Source organism: Salmo salar, chromosome 13 (assembly GCF_965601325.2).
Source record: "Salmo salar chromosome 13, fSalSal1, whole genome shotgun sequence".
Taxonomy (NCBI): Eukaryota; Metazoa; Chordata; class Actinopteri; order Salmoniformes; family Salmonidae; genus Salmo; species Salmo salar.
In genome coordinates this window covers 82,041,739-82,060,042 of record NC_138303.1, presented here as the reverse complement: position 1 = coordinate 82,060,042, position 18,304 = coordinate 82,041,739, and the positions used below count along the sequence as shown (strand labels likewise).

The 18,304-nt window shown below is 43.2% G+C and overlaps 1 protein-coding gene across 4 annotated transcripts in view; it reads right to left on the bottom strand.

The window, feature by feature from the left end:
- Positions 1-294: 294 nt before the first annotated feature.
- Positions 295-18,304, bottom strand: part of LOC106567946 (UV radiation resistance-associated gene protein) — a 171,609-nt gene continuing 153,599 nt past the window's right edge. For 3 of the 4 annotated variants that reach the window (XM_014137860.3, XM_014137861.3, XM_014137862.3), the window contains one exon: positions 4,988-11,406. In XM_014137860.3, the coding sequence (XP_013993335.3) occupies positions 10,596-11,406 (811 nt within the window). In that variant the 3' untranslated portion in view covers positions 4,988-10,595. Of the gene's footprint in view, positions 434-4,987; positions 11,407-18,304 lie in introns of those variants that run through there. The other variant, XM_045692235.2, reaches the window with a different exon arrangement.

Here is an 18,304-nt window from a genome sequence, read left to right as displayed (position 1 = left end):
TGCGAGCTGTGCACTGATTTGGCCGGTGTGTATTTTGCGAGGTGGCGCTGATGGTGAACAGGCCAGCAGGCCTGACACAATGGCCATTATGAACTCTCAAGCTGTGCACCGCGTCTCACACATACCGAGATGGGTTTACGCATGGGAGCATAGAATGAATAAGGCCTGCTCACTCTCCCGATAAAGATTTCTACATTACTGAGTAGAGGCCTTTGCTGTATGCATACCAAATTCCCCCTGAAACAGAGCATAGACCTGTACATATATACACCATATCACAACTCCTTACCTGGGTTTCTAAGGCGACAGGTGACATCATCTCTCTCTCTGCTGTCGCTGTGATTGGCTAAGGTGGCACTCCCAGCAGGCAGTGGGGCTGGGTCTGTGTTCCATCCCAGGACTCAGAGTCTAAGGCACCTGTACAGGATTAGGGCTGAGAAGACAGACACAGTGCACAGAGAGAGAGAGAGCTTATAGGATTGTGGAAGCAGGAAACAGCCTTATGTAGACCTGGAGATTGAAAAAACTCAGGGACAGATGTAGTGCTTGCATTAGTGCAATAAACTATAAACCATGAAAGGTACAATAAAAGGTTACAAATAAAATAGATGAGTTGAATGTACAATGTAAAAAAGACAGTTCCGCATTATAGCTGTGGTTGGTATTAAACAAATATAAAATATAAACTAATGCAAAGCCTACGTAAATCTGGTCCTGAGTGTCTGCGTTGAAGGACAGTGAACCTCCGTGACACTGAAGGATTTATCATTTTGATCTGATCCTTGTCAAGGACTACACCCACTGGGCACGACACGTCATTTCAACGTGGAAATTTTGGTAATATTTGGCTGAGATGTTGATCAATGAGATTTCAACCTTTATTCACCCACTCAAAAAGACAACCAGAAGTTTGTTGAATTCCCAATGTGTTATTACTGCTCCTTCAACCATTTAAAAAACAACAAAGTTCAAATGGGAACACAATGTCAGATATTTGTATTTATGCAACAACTTAATGTGGTATCACTGTGCTTAATCTAATAGCACAACCACATGACCTGGATTGCAGTTGAGATTACATTAAAAGTACATAGTGCAAGTGATGAATGCAGTTCAAGATTCTGCACAGATTATTATAGCAATTGTGAAGATCTCCACAGTTGCAACCTTTGCATGCTATCTTGAATACACTTTCTATGATTACATAAGAAGGCATTTATAGTTACAGTAGGTTAACCTCACAATGTGGTCCGGGATGTGTTACTAATTTTAAGGTTGAATAAATACTGTTACATCAGATTGGAAACTTTAGGCTATTTACTGTATTACAAAAGTATTATTGAATTGTGTTTGGTATACAATGCAACCAAATATCAACATTTGAAGGATATGCATATTTTGTTTGTCTTTAATTACAGTTTGTCTACAAATTAACAATTGATATGTTAGTGTAACCGATGTGAAATGGCTAGTTAGTTAGCGGTGGTGCGCGCTAATAGCGTTTCAATCAGCGACGTCACTCGCTCTGAGACTTGGAAGTAGGGTTTCCCCTTGCGTTGCAAGGGCCGCGGCTTTTGTGGCGCGATGGGTAACGATGCTTCGTGGGTGTCAGTTGTTGATGTGTGCAAGGGTCCCTGGTTCGAGCCCAGGTTGGGGTGAAGAGAGGGACGGAACCTACACTAAGTTAAAGTTAAAGAATAGGATGGAGACGTGAATCCAACATATCAATTAGTCATTTGTAGACAAACTGGATATCATATATTGGATTCACATCTCCATCTCAACCAAAAATCTAAGGACTAATTCTAATCAAATTTGATTTAGTCCTATTCTTTAACTTGATTTTTGGTTGAGATGGAGACTTGAATCCAACATATCAAATATTAATTTGTAGACAAATTTGAAGTCAACCAAAGCTTGAAACCCTAGGCTTTTTACTGGAAACAAGTGCTGCTGATGACTATGCAAATGCTATATTGGCCTAAATAATATAATTGATGATATATGAGTTATAAAGTATGGTTACATCTAATTTTAAAACCTACCCTTCGGAATGACAGTGATTATATTGAGTAATTAAGAGATCTCTCAATAATCACTCTCATGATAACACATTGGTAGTAGTTAAAAATATTAATGCTGCGCAGGGCTAGGCTTGGTTAAAACCCTGGATGAGCTGTAGATGGATCAACTCTAGTAGAAGGTGCTGCCCAACCTATAGTGTTTTTCTGATAGTGGATATAACGTTGAAGATCTGACGTTGAAGATCTGGTACAAATTCAACAGCCTTGTGGATGTTGACCTGTTAAAAGGTCTTGCTCACATCGGCTACGGAGAGCGTGATCACACAGTCATCTGGAACAGCTGGTGCTCTCATGCATGCTTCAGTGTTGCTTGCCTCGAAGCGAGCATAAAAGGCATTTCGCTTGTCTGGTACGCTCGTGTCACTGGTCAGCTCGCGGCTGGGTTTCCCTTTGAAGTCTGTAATAGTTTGCAAGCCCTGCCACATCCAACGAGCGTCAGAGCCAGTGTAGTAGGATTCAATCTTAGTCCTGTATTGACGCTTTGCCTGTTTGATTGTTTGTCTGAAGGTATAGCGGGATTTCTTATAAGCGTCTGGATTAGTGTCCCGCTCCTTGAATGTGGCATCTCTAGCCTTTTGCCCGGTGCCGATGTTTTTTTTATTTCACCTTTATTTAACCAGGTAGGCTAGTTGAGAACAAGTTCTCATTTACAACTGCGACCTGGCCAAGATAAAGCAAAGCAGTTCGACACATACAACAACACAGAGTTACACATGGAATAAACAAACATACGGTCAATAATACAGTAGAAAAAGTCTATATATAATGTTGTCTGTAATCCATTGACATACCTCACAGATGGATTTGGCTCCCAGAATGTTTGGCACAAGTGAATCCAGTGGTTTGTAACCCAATTTGAGCGAGCCAATGCAGCTCTTTGAGTTGGGATATTAGGTTACTCAGGCTATTGGGTTATCTCCTACAGTGGTAACCAAGGGCCTCAAACAGGCAGGATAGACTCATTGCATAACAAATGCCCCAGGAAATGCTGCTGCATTTTCTTGTCAGGCATGTAACTTGTTAAAAGAACATGCTGTTATAATATCACACACAAGATGACAAGAGGACATTATTTGTTGGCCATGCTGTTTGTCAGGATGGAATGGACCAGAAGTGCATGGCACAACTGGCTGAGGATAACCTCAGTATAGGACAGGGACATGACTTGGGTTGTACAAAATGGAGGGAACTCATTGTCGTCTAGTTCCTTAATGCCCTAAACACTAAATATAGAATAAAGAGAAGGAAGGTGGGTAGAGGTATACTGTTTCAGTATGAAGTCAGGTCTTGAATTGTTAACCAAATCATAGAGATATAGGAGATGGGAGGGAAATGTAAAACTGCCTGAGGTCTTAATGCACCTCCACAGTGCCATGTCTCTAGAACAAGCCCTCTACTCTTATCCTCCTCCTCTTTCTGGTCATTTAACTCAATTAGAGATGAAAGGCTTTCTAAGAACAAGCAGGCAGAACCTGGAAGCTCCTCCCTCCACACTGAAACCATCCAATAGGCTGAAGGAATGTCAATTTAGTTAATATGTGACAACAGTCCTTTCATTTGTTTTTCGTTCCTTCTTAAAAATACTTTTATGGCATCATTATGAAGGTATGTCAGCTATGGAGAAGACAAACACTGTCTTTTATGCTGTGGTGAGGATGTCTAGAATGGTTGGAAATGAAGGAGCTTACTGGTCGTCTCTTCACTTCACAGCTGCAACCAACCAACTGCTATCTGGTAGCTATGATGATACCGTTACCTAATAAAGACAAATCTAAATCAGTGGAGGATGCTGAGGGGAGGACGGCTCGTAAAAATGGCTGAAATGGAGTCAATGGAATGGTATCAAACATGTGGTTTCCATGTGGTTGATACCACTCCATTGACTCCATTCCAGCCATTACTATAAGCCGTCCTCCCCTCAGCAGCCTCCACTGATCTACATGGCTTTACAGACCATTCTGAAGACACCTGGCTACTGAAACACAAAGTTAATAAAGCATGGTCTCTATTTCAGTTAAAGCGTAAGGTAGAGGTTTGGACATCTGGTGATTAAATAAAATAAACTGAGATTAAGAAAAATGTAATCTATGAAGCAGATTGAGTAGTCTTTCGTTTATAATGAGTGTTTGCAGCTTGAATTCTAGCTAATGAGGTATGTGTGTGTCATCCAGAAGGGGGGCTGAAGGGGAGCCAGAGGACAGGGGCTGGGGACTAGACCGCCTGGCCTGACTGCAGCATTAGCCTGCTGACAGAACTACACCTCACTCATTCATTTACACTCAAACATACACATCATCAAGCACATCATCCCTGACTCGATATGTCTATTTACATAATGCACACACCCACACAACATGTGGACACACAGACCCATAGGTCTCTTGTGCAAAAGCGATTTGACCACAGTTGGCCTCAGGGATGGCTAACCCTGGAAATTCCTTTGGTCTCTACTGAGTTAGGTAAATCAGCTTTTAGTTTTCTTGCACCTTCCTTGTGGAACAATCTTCAAAATGTTTTGGTGCATCTAGGGCAATTCAGAAAGCTGATTGAGGACCTTATTACTGATGAATGTGTTGGTTTTTTATGATCGTGTTTTTCTTTCTGGTTGCATTTTGTATTTATTTCGATACGTGTATTTTATGTAATTTAGGGCTCATCTGTAAAAGAGACCTTGGTCTCAGTATGACTCCCTGATTAAATAAAGGTCAAATCAATTTAAAAAATCTCAGCGAGACTTACCTGGATAGCATGGTCCCAGATCTGTTTGTGCCATCATCCTACTACTTATCATGCCAAACAGGTCTGAAACCAGGCTATAACCTGGATAAATACAGGTTAAATAAAATGCAAACACACTTCACACTTCCATTCACACTTCCGAAACAAACACAGGTAGACCAATGTACAGGGGGCTACATACATCCATGCTATTGGACTGAAAGTCTTTATTATTAAACACTCTCCATACAAAACTATACAGTTGAAGTCGGAAGTTTACATACACTTAGGTTGGAGTCATTAAAACTCGCTTTTTCAACTACTCCACAAATTTCTTGTTAACAAACTATAGTTTTGGCAAGTCAGTTAGGACATCTACTTTGTGCATGACACAAAGTAGTAATTTTTCCAACAATTGCTTACAGACAGATTATTTTCCTAATAATCACTGTATCACAATTCCAGTGGTTCCGAAGTTTACATACACTAAGTTGACTGTGCCTTTAAACAGCTTGGAAAATTCCCCAAAATTATGTCATGGCTTTAGAAGCTTCTGGTAGGCTAATTGACATCATTTGAGTCAATTGGAGGTGCACTTATGGATGTATTTCAAGGCCTACCTTCAAACCCAGTGCCTCTTTGCTTGACATCATGGGAAAATCTAAAGAAATCTGCCAATAAATCAGAAAATAAATTGTAGACCTCCACAAGTCTGGTTCATCCTTGGGAGGAATTTCCAAACACCTGAAGGTACCACGTTCATCTGTACAAACAATAGTACGCAAGTATAAACGCCATGGGACCACGCAGCCGTCATACCGCTCGGGAAGGAGACGTGTTCTGTCTCCTAGAGATGAACGTACTTTGTTGCGTAAAGTGCAAATCAATCCCATAACAACAGCAAAGGACCTTGTGAAGATGCTGGGAAACGGAAACAAAAGTAACTATATCCACAGTAAAATGAGTCCTATATCCACATAACCTGAAAGGCCGCTCAGCAAGGAAGAAGCCACTGCTCCAAAACCACCATAAAAAAGATTGTACTTTTTGGAGAAATGTCCTCTGGTCTGATGAAACAAAAATAGAACTGTTTGGCCATAATGACCATCGCTATGTTTGGATGAAAAAGGGGGAGGCTTGCAAGCCGAAGACAGGGAATTTTTACTAGGATTAAATGTCAGGAATTGTGAAAAACTGAGTTTAAATGTATTTGGCTAAGGTGTATGTCAACTTCCGACTTCAACTGTATGTACAAGGTCACATACTGTATATGGTCACATACTGTCACATACTGTATATGGAAATGATCTACTATGGTTCAATCTCTCATCATAAATACAATACATTTCAACAGTCATCCACCACAGTACTTGATCATAATAAAAAACATCAGTTGACCATATCAGCTTCTGTCTACAGAGATCTCTGTGGTCCTTTCCCAGAGCAATACACAGGGGACACAGTTAGACCCAAATTGTATGTAAGTATTTTAAAGATTTGAACGAAGGTCTGATGACTGTTCTCATACTTTACAATGTTATCAATGTCTGACTGACTGCCTACGAGGGAAAAGAATAAAGCATGAATTCCTTTAAAACAAAAACTCACTGAGACATTATAAATAACGCACATTGCCAATGGACACCAGTCCAAGAAAACAAAGTAGTTCAACAGGGAAATGGAAGAAAAATTGAAAGAAAACAAAAAAACAAGAGGACTAACATTTAAAAGGTGGATAGTATATGTCTCATTAACATGTAAGGCCTGAGTGAGACATTCCAATAGAATACAGTACACATAGGTTTGCACATTTTGAGGAATATTCAGAGGTGAAAACTTTCCGTGGGAATTAACGGGAATATATGGGAATTAACGGAAATATATGCAAATTAATATTAATACCATTTAAATGTAGATGTTTTTTTGCATTGGATATATTTACCATATCATATGGAGACAGAAACATAAACCTTTTACCTTATCATAAGTAGACATAATTGCAAATGATTAAATCCTTCCAACAAAATGTTTAAAAACAATTTAGTAACAAAATTAACTTTAATAAAATGAGTTGACTCTTCACATGGGATGATTTCACTGAACAACAAAAGAAAGGGAATATCGAATGATCCCCAATGATCCATCGCATCTCCCAAAAACATTTTCAACATACATCTGTAAAATGACAGTCTAGAAACTAAAGCTTTGGTTGTCTTCCTCTCAGGCTTCCATGTCTTCTCCCTGGACCTCCTCAATGTCCACCTCTTGAACATCAGACTCTGAGGCCTCATCTTCACTGTCACTTTCCAACCTTGTTGAGGATGGCCTGTTGTCAGGCTCAAAAAGCCTCAAATTTCCCCGGATGGCCACCAATTTTTCAACCAATTGGTCAGCCTGTTGTGTGCTTTGGTGGTTGTGGGTTCCCAAACAAGGACCAGTTGTGCTCTGAGGCGGCTGACGTTGGTGGGATTTCGAGGGGAAAGAGCCTCAGATCCACAAAGTCCCTTCCACCAGGTGGCTGATGAGATATGTTGGCACGACTGCCATATTGCATCTCCATCCCAAAGCCCTTGCTTGGAAGTGTACTTCACCAGAATGCCAAGAACCTTGCCTTCATCCAGGCCAAGGTGGCGAAACACGGTAGTGATGACACCATAGGCCTTATTGATCTCTGCACCAGACACGATGCTCTTGCCAGCATACTTGGGGTCCAACATGTACGATGCGGCGTGTATGGGCTTCAGGCAGAAGTCTTCACACATTTTGATGTATTTCAGAACTGCAGTTTCCTCTGCTTGGAGCAACAGTGAAGTGGGCAGGGCAGTACGGATTTATTCTCTTACATCTGCAAGCAGAGTCTGAACATCAGACAGGATGGCATTGTCTCCCTTAATCCGTGCAATGGCTACTGCTATAGGTTTCAGGATTTCCAGGCAGCTTACCACTCTCTCCCAAAATACATCATCCAGGAGGATCCTCTTGATGGGGCTGTCCATATCGGCAGACTGTGATATGCCCATTTCTTGGAGAGACTCCTTCCCCTCCAGGAGACTGTCAAACATGATGACAACACCACCCCAACGGGTGTTGCTGGGCAGCTTCAATGTGGTGCTCCTATTCTTCTCACTTTGCTTGGTGAGGTAGATTGCTACTCTAACTTGATGACCCTTCACATACCTAACCATTTCCTTGGATCTCTTATAGATTGTATCCATTGTTTTCAGTGCCATGAGGAGCAGATTCAATGCATGAGCAGCACAGCCAATGGGTGTGATGTGAGGGTAGGGACTCCTCCACTTTAGACCAAGCAGCCTTCATGTTCGCAGCATTGTCTGTCACCAGTGCAAATACCTTCTGTGGTCTAAGGTCATTGATGACTGCCTTCAGCTCATCTGCAATGTAGAGACCAGTGTGTCTGTTGTCCCTTGTGTCTGTGCTCTTGTAGAATACTGGTTGAGGGGTGGAGATAATGTAGTTAATTATTCCTTGCCCATGAACATTTGACCACCCATCAGAGATGATTGCAATACAGTCTGCTTTCTCTATGGTTTGCTTGACCTTCACTTGAACTCTATTGAACTCTGCATCCTGCAAATGAGTAGATAAAGCATGTCTGGTTGGAGGGGTGTATGCTGGGCGAAGAACATTCAGAAATCTCTTCCGATACACATTGCCTGTGACCTTCAGAGGTGAACCAGTTGAATACACAGCTTGAGCAAGACATTCATCAGCATTTCTCTGACTACGTTCCTCCATAGAGTCAAAAAACCTTCTGATTCCAGGAGGACCACGAGCTGTTGCTATTGATAAGGTGTCTGATTCATCATTTTCACCTCGAATAGAAGTAGAGGGACTTTTGTCAAAGGTTGCTTGTTGTGAACGTTGAGGGAACTTTATGCACTTGGCCAGATGATTCTGCATCTTTGCTGCATTCTTCACATATGATTTGGCACAGTATTTGCAATTGGACACAGCTTTTCCTTCTACATTAGCTGCAGTGAAATGTCTCCACACATCAGATAGTGCCTGTGGCATTTTCCTGTAAAGATTAGGAAAGAAATTGTAAAAAAAACTAAACAAATACAATTACGTGTACAGATAAATAGTTAAGCAGTTAGATTAAACAACTTATTTGTAAGATACATGTTTTAAAATGAAACATGTATGGAAACAGGTGAATTAATACTCCTCAGTTAGCAGGCTCAAGCAAGCTAAAACCCACATGGTAGCAAAAACTAACTAGCAGAAATTGTTAACAAGTTAGAAATTATTTAAACACACTTTGCTGTAGGCTACTATTTACTAGTTAACAAAGAATCATGTATGTCATATAAAATATATTCACCCCACCCAGTATTGTAATCAAAACTTACCAGAAAACATGTAGTCCTTGGCTCAGACAGTGTAGTAGTGTGGGCTCAATAGCATCTCATTAGTGTGCAAGATCATGAGAATCAGCTGTACATGTGATGGAAGAATGCACTGTGCATGCAGAGGGTTGCAATTCCATTGAATTGGGGATAGTTTAACCAAAATATGCCACAAGACCTAGAATTGCCATATGTGCATCCCACAAAAAAGGTTCACTGTTATAAGCTAACTTTTTTGATGAATTTAGGCAAAATTCCCCAAATTCCAGGGCTTAATTCCCCATGGAAAATTCCTGAAATTTACCGGAAAGTTTCCGACCCTTTGCAACCCCAAGTACACACCAGAAATGTTTTTGGTCTATTGAATAATATGTGAATTATTGGACTTTATATTAATACTTATATTAATGGGGCTTATTAAAATAGTAAAAAAAGAAAAAACAGGTATGGAGAGGACAGAGAAATTGCACTGTATCCCTGCCATGTGCCATGAGCTCAAGCCTCCCTCCCACATGTCATGGTCCCTTAGGATAGAGACAGGGCAGCCCTGTCCAATGGCTGTTGGACCTGGAGGTGCAGGTCGTAACAGTAACGGAGTATCTGATTGGGCCAAAGGTCTAAGCTGCCCTGGCCTTGTGACTGGTAGGTGACAGAGGTCAGAGGTCATAGGTGGGATAGGTCTTTGCTGTACCTCCTTTCCTCTGTCAGCCATGCTGAAGACCCTGGCTCTGTTCAAATTCATCTCTCCTTCCCTTGAAGTCATTACTGACAGGTACAAGGGCTGGACAGGTACAAGTGAAGACTCTATAGCTTTCATCAAGCCACTTATGTTAGACTACTGGTTACTTCAAGGAAGGGAGGAAGGATACATTTTGTGTGTTTAAAGGTGGTTACAACACAAACACCTTCTCCCTCCCACAGCACTGCCATGCATCCTGAAAAAAGAAAGCTGCGGAAGTGTTTCAACCACAAACATTTGCTTTATTTAATTTCAAAGGATTATAGAAATCAGAGGAGGCTGGTAAGAACAGCTATAGGAGGACAGGCTCATTGTAATGGCTGCAATGGAAAAAATGGAACGGCGTGAAACGTGGTTTCCATATGTTGGATGTGTTTGACTCCGTACCATGAATTCCATTCCAGTCATTACAATGAGCCTGTCTTCCTATAGCGCCTCTCACCAGCCTCCTCTGATATACATGTTTTTCGAGAAGAAGTGCAAATTGGTCACATTCCAGATACCGTAGCTCCTATGTTTGATTTCTATTGATGCATGGAGAGAGGGAGAGTGACACACACACCAAAACACACAGGACCCCCCTCCTCTCCACTAAGTTCATGTCCCTGACTCATGTGTCCTGTGACTCCAGTTCTGCCCTCACCCCTCAGCCCAGCCCTCCCCTCAGGTCCTGCTCTCCTGTTGTCACTTCTCAGAGGAGTTCTTGCGTGGCCGGCGGAAGCTGGACATGTTCTCATTTAGTGCATAGATGCGGCGGGAGAACTCCTCGAAGCCGGCGGCATCCAGCTCGCCCAGCACCTGCTCATCACACTCCACGGCCACGGCGTGCTCCACGGGGATGCAGGGGTAGTCCTCCAGCCTGGCCCCGTCCCCCAGTCCCAGGCCTGTGGCCTCAGTCCCCATGATCTCCTCTGCCTGCTCCACCGAGCAGCACAACTCTGGGCTCAAAGCCATGGTCACTGTTAGCCCGGTTGTGGGCCCCGCCAGCCCGTAGCCTGGCACCACTGAGCCGTTCATGGTATTCTGCTGGCTGGTGAGTGTCACCTCCTCCAGTTCCTCAATGGTGCTGTCCCGAGCCGGAGTGGGGCAATCTGAGCCTCTTGTGGTGGTGGAAGGCAGTTGCTCCTCCTCCACCACCTCTACCTCTCCGTCTCCATCCTCCTCTCCTGGGGCTGGTGTCTGCTGTGCCTGGACCTCCAGAGTCTTGGCCAGGTCGATGCTAGCGTCCAGGGAGGAGGACAAGTGTTTGAGGGAAGGGGAGGGTGGCGGCAGGCCCCCCTGGGGCTGGTCTATGGCCATGGCAGTGTTGTAGCTGGGAGGAAGAGAGGCTTTGTACTTCTGCTTGTCGGCCTCAGAGCTGGCCCTCTTCCTCAGTGAGCCCCGGTCTGGAGAGCTGGTGTCGGTGGGGAATCCCACCTCTGACGCAGCCGAGACACTGATCTGAGACTTGCCTCCTGTCGGGACCGGGATAGAGCTGGAGACATGATGCCGGTCACTGTGGGAGAGAAGGAGAGATGGAGAAAGAGGGAGGTAGGGAGAGAAAGAAAGAAATAATGAAAGAGGATATGATGGATATGCTCATAAGTCTTTCACATCCAAGGGTCATGGAGAGAGGGAAGGATAGAGGGAGGAAGGCTCCCCTCCCCTGTCTAGCCCCCAGGCCTCTCTGATCAGACATGGTTCTGCATCTCATCTCTCCCCCCCTGATCCAGATCCCAGACAGCTGGTCCACTGCAAATCACTCCCCATTATTACATTCAAAAACATTTTCTCAGCTCATGCAACGGCAGGGCTATGCAGAGTGGAAGCTCACAGCATGCCTCCTAGAAAGTATGCGAGACATTTTTGTGGAATAACAGATAACAGACACGACAGAGCAACCCCCATCTGTCCCATGCAAACCCTAACCGTAAATTAACTTAAACAAGGGGTCCATAGCTGTTTAGCCATACTTAACCTGATCATTCAGGTATGAGAGGAGACATTGGGGGGATATCTCATGGGGTCAAAGGTGAAATTGGGTCCCTGTGCTGTCAGAGGTCCACCTGTGGCTGGTTAGAGAGCAGAGGAGCCTGGGTAAGTGATCCTGGCTAGTTAAACAGGTTAAAGGGGTGGTGAGGTCACTGGGTGGTGATGTCCCTGTATCAGACGCCAGACAGTCTAGTCTAGCGTGTGGCAGCAAGACGCACACAGAGAGGACCTAGAGGCCTATGCCAGGGGAATGTTTCAAACACACAGCGACTGACTGGTCTTTGCCTAGCTGTTTGATGGAGTACTTCAGGACTCAACACATGGTAGCTTGTTAAGAGGGTCCCAACCGCGGCCCCTGCCCCCCGTGGAGGCAGCAGAGCACAGGGCACTGACAAAACAGTTCACATACAGGGTTTAAAAACACACACGCATGCTAGTGCTGAGCGATTAGTGTTTTTTGAGGTCGGTTCGGTTTTAGTTTAATGATTAAAAGATAATCACCGTTTTTGATTTTAGCTTCAATTATTTTTTTTCTATATTTTTTTTTTTACATTAAATGCACTATGCATTATGTGGGTTGAATGCTGTAACAACACTGAATAAAACTATTCATACAAGTCCCATGATGGTAGTGGCTGCCCATTACTGATTACTTTACTTTAATAAAATATTTAAGTTTTAATTTATAGTCTTTATTATTTCATTCCAAGTCATCATCTCATCTCTACAGAGCTGCTGCCTATGTTGTCTGACAAAATCACAACTTTAGTAGTTCTTCAAAGTAAATAAGGGATACTTTCATGATGACTGAATACCAATTATCAATCACTTAGAAAATGTATTTTCAGGTAGATACCTCGCAAAGCAACTTCTCTCTATCCCTCTCGATCGTACGCTCGTCTGTGTATTCTCTCCCTCTCAGTGTCTGCCCCACACAGGCAGGACAAGTAGACGGGCAACGGATTATGGCAATTGTAGTTAATTAGCACATTTTCTGCGCTAAACTATAAAGAATATTGGCCTGTTGGAAATGACAACTCCCTACTAAATCGCAATGTTCAGGCTTGATCGGATTTATCTCTAGAAAAACTCTGCATTGAGCTCACAGAAGATAATATATATATTTTTTTACTTCAGTTTATTTTGGTAAATACTTTAACACTTTTTTTCTTAAAACTGCATTGTTGGTTAAGGACTTTTAAGTAAGCATTTCACTGTAAGGTCTACACCTGTTGTATTCGGCGCATGTGACAAATACAATTTGATTTTGATTTGACACAAATACACACAGCTCACTGCTGATGAGTCAGTCACAGACACAAGACAGCAGAGTGTCCTCAACCTGCCCTATAAAAGAGGAAACCCACACAACGTGGACGGCCCATGGCAGACCTGATCGTAATTATAGCTCACGGCCAGCATTTAATAAGCAGCTTACAGGAACACACAAGATGAGGTCAAACGTTCATGCAAGGTAAAACAAATAAAGATAATGAGTTGAGATAATCTGGCATGAGAGCTCTTCTTTCTGAGCAATAACTGGGGATACACTGTGCTGCACTTATTCACAGTGCGTGTCTATCTGAAAACATCATCTAACGCAATTGCCTTCACATTGGCCCTTAGCGACTATACAGTGTATCCCATAAACCAAGGCTAAATAGAAACAACATGCTGTTCAAAACTCTTGATCAGTTTTCTCGAAAAAGCCAAAAGTTTAATGGTTTGCCATTAATGCTTTGTATCTGTGAACTCTTAAACAAAATTATTATGGTGTTTTGAGCGCGCTCCAAAACTAAAAAACAAAACCTGATTTGGAAGACGGGAATAAAAAGAGACCTTCCATGAGAACTGAATTATCATTCCAGCGCGCAAACCCAAACCGTGGTCCAGGTTGGGCCCCTATCAAACAGAGGACAGGTTGGACTGTTTGTTAAGCAGGAGTTTGAAACGTTCAATGCACCATTTATAACAAGCTAATGACTGCCTACAGTCTGTTGTTCACTGAATGACGTCCTCGTGGCAAGAGCTCTGAGACCGATCCAATCTTGGATTTGAATAAATATCAAGCCTTCTAGTTTCTCCCTGGCTCTCTCCCAGTACCCCTACCACACAGTAATCCATCTCAGCTTCAGGAGAACCCAGGTTAGGATCCAGGAGAAAGCTGGCCAACACAGATGCCTGCATGTGTTTTGGCCCCGAAACACAGTGATATGATATACAATCAGACTGCGTAAAACATATGACCACTTCTTCTTTTCTGGGAGTGATTAGATGTCACAATAATAAGGCCTGGATAATAAGGCATTTCTTGTTTTGGAGCATGTTTGTTTGTTACATTAAGCTCCCCTCCAAATTGGTTCCTTTAAACAGCTGTCAAGTTAAGTCCCTTAATCAAGAGTGTAGTAAAGAGTCTGAGGAGTGGCGGCAGGAGGAGAGGGGGAGGAGGCTAACCCCCACAAATCTCCTTGAATGGGCTGTCATAATATTTTTTTATGCAGCACATTGTCTCAGTATGACTCCTGACACATTGCTTTTTATTCAGACCAATTAGGCTGTCCCCCTCCTTGCACCACTCCCCATACAGTAATTATTGCTCTGCTCAGAGGAAGGGAGAGCAGTAGTACACTTCCTGAATACTGTTGAAAAACCTGGAACCCATAGAGCGGGGGGACGGTGAGGGATGGAGGGAATATTGGCAGATTTACAGGAGAAGAACTCTCCATTGGAGGGAAGCAATGAATGGTCTAGTTTTCACACAGTAGCCCATTGTGCCTATAAACAATACATAAAGTTCATTTGGAAAGTATTCAGACCCCTTGACTTTTTTCACATTTTGTTACGTTACAGCCTTATTCAGAAATGTTTTTTTTTGTTTTCTTTCTCCTTTTTTTTTGGTTTAAACATCAATATACACACAATACCCCATAATAACAAAGCGAACACAGGTTTTTAGAAATGTTTGCAAATGTATTAAAACTAAAAGCAGAAGTACCTTATTTCCATAAGTATTTAGACCCTTTACTATGAGGCTCAAAATTGTGCTCAGGTGCATCCTGTTTCCATTAATCATCCTTGAGATGTTTCTACAACTGGATTGGAGTCCCCTGTGGTAAAATCAATTGATTGGACATAGTTTGGAAAGACACACACCTATCTATATGAGGTCCCACAGTTGACAGTGCATGTCAGAGCAAAAACCAAGCCATGAGGTCAAAGGAATTGTCCGTAGAGCTCCGAGTCAGGATTGTGTCGAGGCACAGATCTGGGGAAGGGTACCAAAACAATTCTGCAGCATTGAAGGTCCCCAAGAACACAGTGGCCGCCATCATTTTTAAATGGAAGAAGTTTGGAACCACTAAGACTCTTCCTAGAGCTGGCCGCCCGGCAAAACTGAGCAATCAGGAGAGAAGGGCCTTGTTCAGGGAGGTGACCAAGAACCCAATGGTCACTCTGATAGAGCTCCAGAGTTCCTCTGTGGAGATAGAAGAACCTTCCTGAAGGACAACCATCTCTGTAGCATTCCACTAATGACCAATTTGTCATTATGGGGTAGTGTGTGTGGAATGATGAGGGATTTTTTTTATTTAATCAATTTTAGAATAAGGCTGTAACGTAACAAAATGTTGAAAAAGTCAAGGGGTCTGAATACTTTCCGAATGCACTGTACTTGGACCAAGTTTAAATCGAGGCTAGTAGTGTTGTATAGTATGGTAGGTGTTGGCGTGGGTAGTATAGCCAGGCATACTGTACTGTAGGCATCCCTGTCTCTTTCAGGGCGGACATTGGACGACCTGTGATTTACAACCAAAGGGACAAAGTACTTCACTCTGGACATTCTAACTCATCATTAAGTTTTACTAGTCCTCTAAGCCCCGGCGGACTTCCTTGTCAATGATTTCACCACATAAAAGCTACCTGAGCCCTCTGCCTAAACCATTAGGCCCAGACTTGGCAGGCCCAGCGACGGATAGGCCCACTTCTCCTCCCAACATGTTTGTTTTAAATGGGGTCTTTCTTCCTCTGCCTGTGTCAGACTCAGCCCTGGATATTCCAGGCAGGCTAGGAATTTACTAAACCAAACATTTTCTGCTGTCTTATCCTCAGACAGGCCTTGTTTCAGGTTCAAGGCATAGCTCTCTTCATTTCCAATTCCTGCTAAGGAGCCGTGATCAGAGCCAAAATACACAATGACAGATAAGATTCAGGCTTTGATGTCGTGGCAACCGAAAATCCCACAGGAACTACTAAACCAAATGCTATAACTGAAATATTGTAATAAACACTAAGGGGGTGGAGGGGAGTTTAAATGAAAATATTGTAATAGAGCAAGTCTCCTCTGTCCACGTCTGGCCTTTTGAAGACGGAGAACGTAACCATCGTATGAAAATCACCACAGCATGTAAAACATATTGAACAAGTCGATAGTATGAACACTAACACTGCTGCCAATTGTGACTGCACACTGTTGTATTTGACTTGATTCTCAGCAGTTTGTATTGCACAGAGAACTACAGTACCCCACACCGTCTCACAGTAAGACAGATTCCTTTAATTTGCGACATGTTGTGTTAGAATGACATAACTGTGGGGATCTATGCAGTACCTCAACGAATGGCAATTACTAATGAGATCAGCTGGGCCTGTTAGTTCAGTACTCTGACACATAGAGGAGAGCAGGTCTGTTCTGTGCTGGGCTGTTTGATTCATAGAGACCTGGTGGTAGGGAGCATTCCTCCAGATGTCAGCTCATTCCTGCCTCATCCATGGAGACCACTGTACAGCTAACACACACAGAGACACACAGACAAACACAGGCACACACCCTGCAACTCACAATCAAGAGTGTGTGTGTCTGTAAGTGTGTCTGTGAAGGAATGCTCGAACTCATCCAAACAAATTTGCTTTATTTGATTGATTATACTGTATGAGTTCCTCCACAACATCAGGCATCTACCCTTACCATCTCATCACCTACCATCCCTATGACTTAACTGGAACAATAATCTCCACATAATGAAACACCTACTGTGCTTGATGTGTGCTACCAGCTTTCCTGCCATGCATGTTCAGTTACTTACTGACACAGACCAGGACCAATATTCCTGACTGTGTTATCGGCCATTTAGGCTGAACTTGCTTGGTTGTCACAGGCGGACATTTGCAGGAGTGAGGATAGAGACACGCAGAACGCAGGCACACACATACACATGCCAGGCTAAACATTTCCCCCTGTGTGTTCTGGGACTGTGTGTGTTTGAAAGCAGTTAAGGAGGGGTTCAGATTTAATGCCGTTATCACTGTTCTCTCACCAGGGGTTTTGGGGGGAATCTTCAGAACCTCCGGGCGGCTGGAGAAGCAGCCGGTGCCGGGGCTGTGTTCAATCATCTAGCCCCCTCACCCCAGACTCGGTGCACCGGCCTGGGCTTAGGACCTGTGAACCTATGCCAGGGCCTCCACAGATGTGGAGCCACAAATAGGAGCTTAACGGGTTTGTTTTGAACTTGGCAAGCTGTTCCGTTTAAGAAGCAAGAAGAACTAACTGCCTTTGGTAAGTTCCTCCAAGTCAAATGTTTCTGGCTGCCTTAACCACTTGCTTGGTTCTGTAACATTTTAGGTCTCTTTAAAGTAAAGGGGCCAGGTTTACAAGTCCTTCCACTTCTATACACCTGTGTATTCTGTGCCACTGAGATGTACATACGTCTTGACTCTGTTTGCAACTGTTTCAGTAGGAAGGGATCAGTGTAGGAACATTAAACAAAACACAGTCTCTTTCTATACAGTACAAACCTTAAACAATCATATACACTGAGTGTACAAAACATTTGCCCCCAGAACATCCTCAATTCGCCGGGGCATGGACTCTACAAAGCGTTCCACAGGGATGGTGGCCCATGCTGACTCCAATGCTTCCCACAGTTGTGTCAGGTTGGCTGGATGTCCTTTGGTTGGTGGACCATTCTTGATACACGGGAAACTGCTGAGCATGAAAACCCAGCAGTGTTGCAGTTCTTGACACACTCAAACCGGAGCGCGTGGCACCTACTACCATACCGCTTTCAAAGGCACCTACATTTTTTGTCTTGCCCATTCAACCTCTGAATGGCATACACACACAATCCATGTCTCAATTGTCTCAAGGCTTAAATATCCTTCTTTAACCTGTCTCCTCCCTTTATCTACACTGGTTGAAGTGGATTTAACAAGAGAAATCAATAAGGGATCAAAGCTTTCACCTGGATTCACCTGGTCAGTCTATGTCAAGGAAAGAGCATGTGTTCTTAATGTTTTGTACACTCAGTGTACTGTACTTCCCAATGAAGTTCCCTGGATAAAGCCCATGTTCCCATGCATGAGAAGAGCCCTTCTGGTCAGCGTATATGGAGGGGGAAACGTCTACACAGTTCATGGATGGATTTGGT